General features: G+C 40.1%; 1 protein-coding gene across 1 annotated transcript; it reads left to right on the top strand.

Moving 5' to 3' along the window:
• The first annotated feature begins 1,334 nt into the window (after positions 1–1,334).
• Positions 1,335–11,697, top strand: LOC135944551 (aminoacylase-1-like). The gene is made up of 7 exons (XM_065491579.1): positions 1,335–1,570; positions 8,627–8,796; positions 8,849–9,020; positions 9,081–9,227; positions 9,672–9,859; positions 10,377–10,606; positions 11,189–11,697. Exons 1-7 carry the CDS (start codon positions 1,489–1,491, stop codon positions 11,391–11,393), a joined length of 1,194 nt encoding a protein of 397 aa, XP_065347651.1. The 5' UTR covers positions 1,335–1,488; the 3' UTR covers positions 11,394–11,697.
• Positions 11,698–12,089: the final 392 nt, after the last annotated feature.

Genomic DNA, 12,089 nt, shown 5'->3' with positions numbered 1-12,089 from the left:
ATAATGGAGAGTGTCGTCGTCGCAAGCGTAACAGGAGGTGTAGTTTAATACTTTCTCGTCGCAGCGAGCCAGACTTGATTTGCCTGTTGAAGGGCGAATTACTCAATCAACTCGTGTAGCGTCTTCCTCATTTTGTTTTTACTGCGCGCACCCAGCTCTGAAGAGGTCGTTTTGAGCGCTTGCCAAGTCTTAACAACTCCGAGTCTAAGATTCAGAAGATTTTTCAAGTTTAACAATACAGATTATTTAATTTCCAACCAACCACCGGCCACCGCAAATAAGGAAATTTTGCAGTAGAAGGAAGTTCCTGTTATGGATATTATATCTCAAATGGAATAGTGAATGCTGCTATATCACTAGGATATTTGAAATAAACATTTAAAATAATGTTCTACGTTTGACGCTTAATTGCTTCTGATGACCAACTTCATGGGTCAAAGGTCAAGGTCACAAATATCAGGTCGAATTATCAAAAAAAATATATATATCTGGCATAATACCCTTCATACATATAAGCTTTTGATAATCGAAAATAGCCAAAAAGAAGCCCATCTGCGTGGCACCAACTTCTCAAAAATTTGTGACAATTTTTTTAGATAATCATTGAGGTCAGAGTCGAAAAACACGTTTTTTTTGCAATAATTTTTTTCGTTAGGATTTTTTATTTTGATTGATTGAAAATTATTAATTTCAACTATTCGAGATCAGGTGCTGATCAGGTCCCATCCCCTACCCACGGGGGCGGATTTGAATATATTTTAATTAAATCAACTTTTGTAAGAAATTGCCGTTCTTGATGTCGTTTCAAATGGTTTTGTCTCGAAAACTCAATTCCGGACTTAAATTTCATCGTATCTCTTTCCTTGGGTGTCAACTGATTTATAGTTTGTATTTTTGTCCTCCCTGGAAATTCCTTTCTGATTGTGACACCCTTAAAAAATATAAAGGAATATGTTTTTCAACAAAAACAGTTTTTTATCTCATTTTTTAACTTATACATTTTAACCTATAGCAATAATGGCATCAAAAGTAAACCAATATGATAAAATCCTCTCGAAAAAAATAAAGAGCCTTTTTGTTGCAATAATTCTTCGCGTCCGCGTTCGTCACGAGAAATTGCAAGAGCAAATCGGCGGTCGGTGGGGCGTGAATCGAAGCGAAATGCAGAAAAATCGCGAGAGAGACAAGCGCGCGAGCGAACGGTGTCGCGGGTCCTTGACCCCGTCGGTCGTGCGCAGCGCACGCATGAGGCGCCGGTTTCGCGGTGCCGCGCACAGATGTCGTCGGCGGTGGGCTAGCTGGCGCGCGGAGGGTATAAAACAACCGCCCCCACTCGTGCGGCTGGCACTGTGCAAACGTGAGCGAGCCGCCGGCCAGCCAGCGAGTGAGCGCACCGATAAATGAATCTCCGACACCCGTTATCTAATCACTCGAAGCACGGCACCGATCGCGGCGAACACACGACCACCGCAACCTCCACCTCAAAGCATGGCCACCGTCGAGGACTCGGCAGTCACCAACTTCAGGGAGTACCTGCGCATCCCCTCTGTTCACCCCAATGTCAATTACGGTGAGCCCTTAAACCAGCACCCTCACCCCTTCTCGATTTTAATTTGATTTTGTTTGAAATTCCTCTAATGTCAGTCCTTGTGTTGGAGTGCGTTTATTTCAGACTGATTTTTTATTTATCTCTTATCCTGACGATGGATTAATTTAGTTAAAACAAAAAAGAAATCGCGTGGTTTTCTCTCGTAATTAATTTGCCGCGCGCGAGTTGGATTTGGCCGATTTATCGATTTTCCTCGGCAGGGGTGGCGAAATTTACTTCTGTTTCGGTAAGTGGAGCAGCAGCGGCATGTCACGCTCATCCGCGCCTGCACTTGACACTTTTACAAGATGCGAAAGGTTTCACTTTCGTTCCGTCTTTGGCGGTTACTTCAATGTCAAACGTGTTTCTATTCGCCTCTCGGCCCGACTATTTTACTCAAAGGGAAGCTTAGAGTCAGCCGTGAACTATTTTGCACATTCCGATCCAACGGTCCATCGAAATATTCCCAAATATCCGCTGGGAGGCTGGAAATTCCAAAGGAAGGTTCAGAAACCCTCAAGTGTAACAATTTAGAAAATGTTCCTCAGTGATTCTCGAAGAATCAAAACGTTTATGTGCGCGCCAAAAATTACAAAAACAGAAAATTTCAATATCTTGCAAACTTGTTAACAAGTCTGTCTAGACGAGGTGTGCTTGGTTTTCATTTAGAAACGTGCGATGGACAAAGGGAAAATTCACGCAAGGAGAAGATTTTTAAATTAGAGTTAAAGAATTTTTACGATTTTAAATCCCTTTTTTGTTGCTTTCTTGCAATTAAAAGAAAATTTTACCTACATATCTTGATAAAATTAAAATTCACGCTGAGGTTTTGCTGCAAATATTTAATAAAAAATATTTAAAACCACTGCTCAAATCAATCTTGTTGACATTTATGCCATTTGCAGGGAGTCTAACAAAAAAACACTCGCTCATCGTTTGTGTCATTTCGTAGTTCACTTAGAAAGGATCACGCTAGGCAAAGAAGTAATTACTCCGTATGAAGGATGACTGTTTAAAAGTAATTTATGTGCGTTGCGAGCACATAATGCAGTGCACATTGTGCACTCTCGTCGGTGGACACAGTATTATTATAACGTGTGTTCGCCGCCGCAGCCAGCCAGCCAGCCAGCCTGCCAGCCAGTGGAATTTTCCATCTTTTACGCTCTCATCCAGAGTCGGCTGGCGCGCGACTCCCTGGAATTAAAATCAATACACTACTCTCTGCCAGCGCGCTTTGTTGTTGTCTCTTTCCGCGACCTGAGCACGTCTCCGGCCGACTCTTTGATTGGTTTTATACCGCCTCTTTAAATGCTGATGAGATTCAGCCTTTGAAAATTATTGAAAAATAAATAATAAACCAGCAACCTAAACAGGTTGACAGTTGACTGAAATCTCTTGCTGATTGTGAGGATCTTTTAGAAACAAAAATTTGGAATTTCATTTTTGAATTGCCAATCGGCTCCTGAGGGTCGAATTAGGTTTTAGAGAGCCGAATCTCTCTTTCAACAATTAAACATGAATACCCGAAAATCGGCCGAAACGTTAAAACCGTTATGTACTTTGACGATTTTTGGTTAGAACCTAGCAAACAAAACCACAGGAATGCCAGCGACCAATCAGCAGCCAGCCTTTTTGCTTAATTGCGCTGGCTGTCACTGTGTCGCTGCCGTCGATATATCAAACAGCCAATCAGAGAACCTTGTCGACGTTTTTCTTGCTAGGTTAATAAAAAAAAACAGCCAAAGGCGTCGTGTTGAATTATCAGCCTAGTTATTTAGCTGGGAGACCTAATCGGACCCTCTCAGCAATCGATTTTAACTGCCATAAAGGAAACTCTAGTGATTCTTAAAAACTAGAGAAAAAGAAATGAAATAAGTTAAAATTTTACTGACTAATAATGTTGAAAAGTCTTTAAGGAAGATGGCGAATTTTTTGGGTGAACTTGTCAATAAAGCTTGGAGACTTTTAACGATTGTTACTAAATGAGGGAAGTTTCGAGGTTGGAACAACGCACGGCTATAATTTGGGTCCCTAGAGCCCAACGACACATGCGATTTTTTTTAGAAGTAAACACGGGATATCGACGGCGCATGATTACCGACCTTGGCCAAGGACGAACGCTTGCCGCCCCCGCGCTCGCACTGTTGCACCCCCAAACAAAGACTCCTTCTCTCCACACGAACGCAGAATTTTCGCTTTTTCGACTCCCAGGCCTAAATATTTTCGGCAATGCCATAAACGACGTCAATTTTTTCTAAAATAAGTTCTTATTAAAAAATCATCAGGAGCTATCAATATCATTTTTTATTCCTAAATAATGCTCGGGTGAGTGACGCGGTTCTTCGGCGAGGAGCGAATATTCACTCTGTATCGATTCCCAAGCCGAGTGTGTGTTCGCTCACTCACTCTCTCTCCGTGTACACATTAGTCTGTTCGGCGAATAATGCGTTTAAATTATGCACGATATTTGCCGTCTCTCCTCATTTACTATATTTAAACTTGTGTGTGTGTTTGTTTGCTAAGTAACTAACGAACTCGAATATTTGCTCATCTGACACACCAGAAAGACCAGTCGGTAAACAAAGAAGAACAAAGTACGCACGAATGAAGCTTTGATCTTAGTTTATTTGCCAAACGGAGTTAATTCCATTGCTTGCCTTTGTAAGTAATATATCTGGAAAGGGTAACAAAATTATACTTTGTATTATACATTACTATATCGATGAGATAAATTTGTAAACAAAAGGTTTGTCTCAAGCATTCACTGATTAGCCACGGGATGGCATTGACTTTGAACCTCTCTTATCGCTCTGTAATAAACACAAATTAATATACACTTCTTGAACCAGATTATTTTCTAATTTTCTATACGAAGAAACCTCAACATTTCCGTTCGGGAAATTAAAAAAGTGGCAAAATTACGGGGTTTCCAGTTGATGCCAATTTCGCAAGCAAAGTTTGTTTGTCAGTTTCGATCGAACGAACATCCCGGCACGATTCGCGGAAATTATTGCATTTGTTTTGCGTCAACTCTCCACGGACTGCGGTTGTGTCGACTATACTGAGAATAATAGTTTGCGCAAATTCCAAACACACAGTGCACGACGCAAAACAACGTTTCCTGCTCGCTCGGCTGGTACATTTAAAATCATTAAATTTTGTTTTGTCAGTGCGTGAGTATGATGCGCAGTCACGCGCTCGCACAAAGAGAGGAAAGGTGCGATAAATTAAGTGCGAGTGCAAAAAACTAGCTTATCAGTGTTTGCACAGATTTTCTAATCAGATGCTGTGTGTGTTTTGTGTTTGCGCTCGGCCGACACATCAAACACCGCACGCAGATACTGCAGCAAACTCGACTACAATTGATTTATATGGACACCCAGCAGCCGAGGCCGTATATATTATTTGTTTCCCAACTTGCGTGGTCGAGGAAAATATTGAGCTGTAAATTTTATCAGGTTTTATCAGAATTTCCCATTCAGACCAGAGGAGTCTCTCGACCATTTGAAAAATATTAATTTTTAGTTACTAGGGTCATGTAAAACTAATAATTGATTATTTTTCTGTGACCTCTTAAGGATCGGGCCATCAATTTAGCACAAATCATGAGTTTTGAAGCAGTTTTTGAAAATCAATTAAAACTACAAAACCGGAAAATCAATAATTCTAATCTAATAAGCTAAATCATACAATTTTACGATTTTCTGACACGTCTCGAATTCTTGTTTTAATTTTCTGGGGAACCACGTTCCCATTTTGAAATTCGTGTGATTTACACCCTCTTCCAGTAGTCGCTTGCTCATAGAGAATCCGATGGACGTGATTTTTGATATCAAATAATGTAAAATTAAAAATAAACCGATCATATTTCCAACGCTGCACTCGAGGAAATCGGTTATTTAATGATTAAAGTGAAAATGAAACGAGCAGAATTTTCACTGACGGCAGCTGGCAAAATAAATAAAATTGGTGGACGTTTAATACAACTATTAAAATGATCGATTATTTTTCCTTTAGAAAGGAAAAGTATGATTTTTATTCAACAATTTTACTACAGCAAAAGGTATTTTAATATGTATTTTAGTTTTTAAGAAACATTTTAAATTGAATTTAAGAAGGGTTGAATCATTCTGCTCGCGTCTTATCCGTAAAAAAGCGAGGAATGTGCAGCATTCGGAGAGCAATTAGCGCGCGAGATCGGACGTGTGATCGGGCTGTCGTTTCCTCATTTTCAGCGAAAGTGTGCAAGCGTGCAAAAGCGGCGCTATTTCGGGCCGGCGCGTGTGATGTTCGCTTTCGCACGCTGGCCGGTGGTTGCGCCTTGGCAGCGCCTTGTTTTGCAACTTGACGCGCTGCATGTGGCATTGAGAAACGGCTGTTTTGCCCGCGCGCCCGCCCGTCCTACAGCGCTAAAGGCTAAATCCGTGTGAAATAGAGAAGAAGCTCACGCGAGTAAACAAAAATCCGATTCCAAGGCTGATCTCGTGACCCGGTTATCTCACACCCCCGCGTCAATACGGAGACGGAGAAAATCGACACATTCGTCTTTCCTCCAACTGTGACATCCACGTGCCACCCCCATCACGACCACTTGCTCCAAAATGTTCTCGACAAACAGCTCTGTTTCTTCCAAAGTTTTTTATGGTTGAGATTTTAAGGGCTTTTTGACGCATGAGACGAACTTTATGTGGGGCTCATATTTTAGACTAGTTTTCACTCTCAAAATATTTCACAATATCCATGGTTACATCAAAATATGATTTTAAAGACTTTCATCGGAAAATCTAAAAAACAACATTTTCTGTGCTAGAAACTGTCAGCACAACACTACGAAATTATTCAAATTTTAATCCAACGCACTTATGATGGATTTAAAAAATGCTTTCCAATTTCATGTCAACCAATGAAAATCTGTTTTTGTCGAAATCTATTCAGCAGATATATTTTTACCATTTGCAAGTAAAAGCAGATATAGCTTTGTGTTAATGTTCGGTTTAGTACGGCGTGCAAAGCTTATGTTGGCAACCACAGCAGCCGATAAATATGCAACGGTTGCCGCGAAACTTGCTGAGCAACAAATAAAGAAGGGTCGAATGAAGCGCAAATGCAAAACGAGTGGCTTTCAGTGTTCGAGAGGATTGCAAACTACGCAGCAGCAATTGTAGCGAGGGTCAATTTCACGGTTGAAACGCAAAATGTACTGTCGATGATTTAGTAAATTAAATGAATTTAATTGGTTTTTTATTTCTCTAAAATATAGATTAAGTGCGGTGCCGTTGTTAAGTGATGGATTGATGGCAATCTTAAAATAATTAAGTGCAGCCTGTCGAATGCCCGACTTTTGATTAAGCCTGTAATAAAGTGAACATGTAACGAGGGCGCATAAAGTTTCATCCGCGACTGGTGCAATCATCATTTAGTTTCTGTGCTCTCGTGACAATATAATTCTCTCTCTTTCTCTATTGACGTGCAGTTAAAACTGCGCCTGCAGTTATGCAATTACGTAAATAACATAATGCAGAAGAACGGGAGCAGCAGAATCGGGGTCGGCGTTGACATTGACTCACTAATAAAGTGCAGCCAAGGTCTGTTCGTCGCGATGCGCGCGAGTGCTGGTTGTGTGCAACGCACAATTTTCGCGCTCGGAGGAGGCTGCCCGCCCGCGCGTCTCGGCCGTCGCACCGGTTGCCTAATTCCGCACCACGTTCTATTCGATTCAATTATTTTTAACTCGAGCTCCGTCACCGCCACGCCAATCCAAGGAAGCAATGAGAAACTGACAAAGAGTCAGTCAGTCAAATGCAAATAGAGGTCGGCCTATTTTCGCCACAATAGGAAATATCGGAAAAGTTGCACGCGACTCAACAATCTTCAGATCGATTTTTGCACTCGCTTTATTTTTGTTTCTTTCACATGACAATGCAATTTTTTTTAAATACGCGATAGAAAATTTAGGCTTTGATTTTGAGATGTTTTCTATTTCAATTAAATCTTTCGACAGTTTCCAAGCCGATTTAGTTTCAAACTGATCTTAATTATGGTTCTGAAAGGATATTTTGCCCCATACATAGCCATTATCCCGACAAATAAAGGCAAATATCAACATTATTATTGAAAATAGGGTGAGATGTTGATTCAATTGCTCTTGAAAATCTGTTCTTTTAAGAACTCTTCAATTAAGTTTTCATTCAGATGCAGATTTGGACGGTTTTTCAGGCAGCCGTTTTCGGCATAATTCAAGTTTCGTTGATATTACAAAAGAGTTATTTTTATGGAATCTTTTGGCAGGGTAATTTTTAGAAATTTCTTTGAAAGTAATTCATCGAAACCTATTTACTTTGTCCGTTAATAAAAAATACACAACGACGTCGTTAAATTGGCTATACATGCGAATTAATTGTATCGATCGCTTGAGGACACCCTGACGCCAGGGTTAAATTTATTACCTGTTCTGATGGTCTTGTGTGACTTCAGGATTGTCCCCCAGAATTTTGTACAAATCAACCGATCGTAAAGTTTGGCTTTTCTCAAAATTCATCTTAACTAAAATATATGGCCCATTTTTTAACTTTTGACTCTCTGGCTCTCACAAGGCATGCCACACACACTTAGGGCAACATTTTATTATCTCTTTATGCTCAATAAAAAATAAAGAGGTTGTTTTTAAGTAAAAAATTTCATTCGGAATACCTTTCTCGAAAATGTTTTGAAAAACAAAATTTTTGACAAATTTCAAATCAAATGATTTTTCTTACCTTAAGAGATACCTCCCGGTCTTTGTAATTTTGAAAGAGCTGGATTTTTCATTGTTCAATAAAAACAAAAATAAAAACGCATTTTTTTACTCTCTTCGTTGCCGCTGGATTTTTGTAAAAAAAATTAAACTAAATATTTGGAACAAAATCAAAATTTAAAAATGTCAATTAATATCCAATCTTGGAATCACAAACTGATTATTAGATGTTGTTGTCTGACTGACTGAAAAGAATTTTTGAATGCGCAGCGTTGACGAATCGTATGGTGTTGTGCATGTTTCAGATGGATGCATCGAGTTCTTGAAGAAGCAGGCCAAGAGCCTTGACCTGCCGCTTCAAATTTACACGGTCGTGGACCGCAAGCCGATCGTGGTGCTCACATGGCAGGGCCTCAAGCCAGAAGAAAAAGCTGTTCTGCTCAACTCGCACATGGACGTGGTTCCCGTGTTCCCAGTCAGTACACCAAAAATTTTATAATGAAAACCTTAAAAATATCTTGTCACAGGAAAAATGGAGCCACAAGCCATTCGCTGCTGAAAAAGATGACAACGGAAATATTTACGCGCGTGGATCTCAGGATATGAAGTGCGTGGGAATCCAATATTTAGAGGCCATCAGGAGGCTAAAAAGCAACGGGATCAGACTCAAAAGAACCCTCCACATCTCATTCGTACCTGGTTAGTTTTTCATTTTGCATTTCAGTAAGTTTGAAAACATTTACTCTGGAAATTGCGCAGACGAGGAAATCGGTGGTGTCGACGGAATGGAGAAGTTTGTGCACACCAAAGATTTCGAGAATTTGAGAATCGGCTTTTCTTTAGACGAAGGTATGGCCAGCCCCAACGACGAGTTCCTCCTTTACAATGGCGAAAGGTCTATTTGGCGTGAGTAGCATTTTTAGTTAAAATATCTCTAGAATTCCTTTTATGATTGTGTCGATCGATTCCGCTGAGGCTTTTGAATTAGGAAAGGCAGTTGAAAATTAGACACGACGTGCCGAAAATCGGTGGAAACGTAAAAATTGTTACTTTATCGGTTTTCGGTGTCTGATTAGGGACGCTGGCGACAAATCAGAGAACCACTTCCTTCTCTGATTGGTCGCTGTCGTTTTTGTGCCAAAGTTCAAACCAAAAACCACCAAAGCAACTATTTTTACTTCTCTTTTTTTGGCACGTCGTGTCAAACTAATTGTAAATAAAGATTCGACTGCCCTTAACCAGATTCGGGTCTCAGAAATTAAATTGTTTGAGCACTACAGTGTTTTGTTTTTCCAACTTAGCTTTGCAGCCCGATTTTTATTTTAAAAATATGTGTATTATTACTTTTAGACATATTCGTCACGTGTCCTGGCACACCAGGCCACGGCTCGTTGATGTTGCCCGACACGGCGGGGGAAAAGGTCGAGATCATCATGAACAAGTTCATGGATTTGCGCAGAAGAGAAAAGGCGAAACTCGAGTCAAACAAGAATCTGACAGTTGGCGACGTGACCACTGTCAATCTGACGCAAATCAAGGTGAGCAACAAAGCGGCGAGCTAAATAGTAGCAAATTAAATTCACTCTGACGTCTCTGCGTTTTGTACCAAAAGAAAAAAAGCTCAGATTTTTGCCCCTAGAATTCAGAACATTCGATCGCAAGAGGCGCATCTCCAAAGCGCGCGTGGTTGGCTCTCGTGTTTCTCTTTTGCATGATTTTTGTGATGACATTTGATAATATGTTATGTGCCATTTTTACTCTTATTAAAAATGGATGCAATGTTGTCTGTGTCCTGACATGCTATCGCAGGAAAATACCGTAAGCACCTCAAGTTATAATAATATATTCACTCTTCTCTCACCGCATTTTCTCTGAAGCAACGACTCAATTTATTTTTTATCAAAAATATCCCAGCAGAATTCGTTCACTCTCTCACTTAACTAACTAAAAATTAGCCAAAACTCCGTCCAAAATCGCACGTGCATCCAAAATGCTTCCCCGATTTGGATGCGAGTCGAGCCCAAATTAACATTTGACTGTTCTCGGGAACGAAAGGGTGGCGTGCAACCAAACGTGGTGCCACCCGAGCTGACCGTCGGCTTCGACGTCCGCCTGGCGACCGACGTGGACCACGAAAAGTTCGAGGCCATGATCAAAGGTTGGTGTAAGGAGGCAGGACCAGGCACCACTATCAGCTATGAACAGAAGAACAACTTCGTGCCCAACACGCCACTCGACGACTCCAACCCCTGGTGGCTTGCATTTAAAAAAGCATGTGATAAACTGTGAGTATAATTTTTCTTTAAAATTTCCATGGTAATATTGTTGTTTTTTTAAAGTAGCACTATAGAGATTTATTTTTGACAGTTGCAATCGATTCCTGAGGGTATCGAATATGGCTAGAGTTGAATCACTCGGTCAAAAATTTGACAAGACATGCCAAAAATAGGGAGGAATTAAAAACCATTACACTTCGGCTGGTTTAGGTTTGGACCTATCCTGTAACCTATCATAGAAGTGAGTGGTTCTCTGATAGGACGTAGGGCTGGTCTTAGACTGAGACAGCAGCGCCACAGCGACAGCCAGCATTAGCGAATAAAGTCAAGCTGCTGTGGCTATGTCGCATTACTCATTTCCGGTGGCTGTCACTGTGGCTCGACCATCTAGATGTGGCCAATCCTAGCTCTAGATGATCGCCGGCTAAGTTCAAACCAAAAACCGCTAAAGTACCGAATTTCGGTACGCGGTCAGTTTCTTCGATATATTCTCTAAATCCCTAAAATGGTTGATGAATCCAAAAATTTCCACGCAAAAAAAATCGTGACTTTAGCTGTAAAAGTATTTACACTCTTTGTGTATTATTTCAGCAAATTGAAACTGAAGCCAGCGATTTTCCCTGGCGGCACTGACAGTCGTTACGTGCGTGAAGTGGGCATTCCTGCGCTGGGCTTCTCGCCGATCATCAACACGCCAGTGTTGCTGCACGACCACGATGAGTTCTTGAACGAGAAAGTATTCTTGCAAGGTATTAAAATCTACGAGGAGCTGCTGCAGGCCGTGGCGAACGTTTGATTGTTCCAGTCGCCGCCGACGAAAATAAAAATTTGTTACGACGGTTGTTGTTACTGCACCGGCCGGGTGGTTTTTAACTCGTATTAAGGATGAAAGTATTTTTTGTTTCAGTTTTATTTCTGCTTTGAGCATTTATCACACAAACACACAAGTTACGTATTATTTTGTTAACTGTACACGTACACGTTAATTTGTCAGTGCCTATTGTGTAGCCAGCAGGATTGGACTTGTTGAGGTGGATGTATTATACATATTATTATTAAAAATAATAAAAGTTTTTAAAACTGACGGTTAATTGATGAAATGGCCATTTTTCTTTTTTCCCCCATAGTTTGCTTCGTGGATATCACATCTGAACACGGATTTTTATAATTTCAAGATCAAATGAGCCAAAATACATTGATTTTTAAGATAGTCATATTTCAAGTATTTTTTATGGCTTATGATCACTATTTTCAGTATTACGAAAATTTAAAAATTGGACATTTAAATAGAATTTTTTTAAGTTTTACATTGTAATTCATAGAATTGTTCGAAATATTTGAAAATTTCAAAAGGGTCAACGTTTGCTCCTGTTAAAATTCTGGGAATTAAGCTGAAGTTAAAAAAATAATTGTTTTTTAAAGTATAATTTAATTTTTTTAGTTTTAATTTTAATCATGATTATGTAGTTAGTAAAAAACCAACAAAAAATTT

Source organism: Cloeon dipterum, chromosome 4 (genome assembly GCF_949628265.1).
Source record: "Cloeon dipterum chromosome 4, ieCloDipt1.1, whole genome shotgun sequence".
NCBI classification, from domain to species: domain Eukaryota; kingdom Metazoa; phylum Arthropoda; class Insecta; order Ephemeroptera; family Baetidae; genus Cloeon; species Cloeon dipterum.
The sequence above is the reverse complement of the archived record's forward strand: the minus strand, read 5'-3'. Positions and strand labels throughout refer to the sequence as shown.

Coding starts and splice junctions, on each gene's coding strand:
- LOC135944551 (XM_065491579.1), top strand. CDS start 1,489: ATGGCCACCGTCGAGGACTCGGCAGTCACCAACTTCAGGGAGTACCTG. Junction 8,797..8,848: donor ACGTGGTTCCCGTGTTCCCA/GTCAGTACACCA, acceptor ATCTTGTCACAG/GAAAAATGGAGCCACAAGCC. Junction 9,228..9,671: donor TGGCGAAAGGTCTATTTGGC/GTGAGTAGCATT, acceptor TATTACTTTTAG/ACATATTCGTCACGTGTCCT.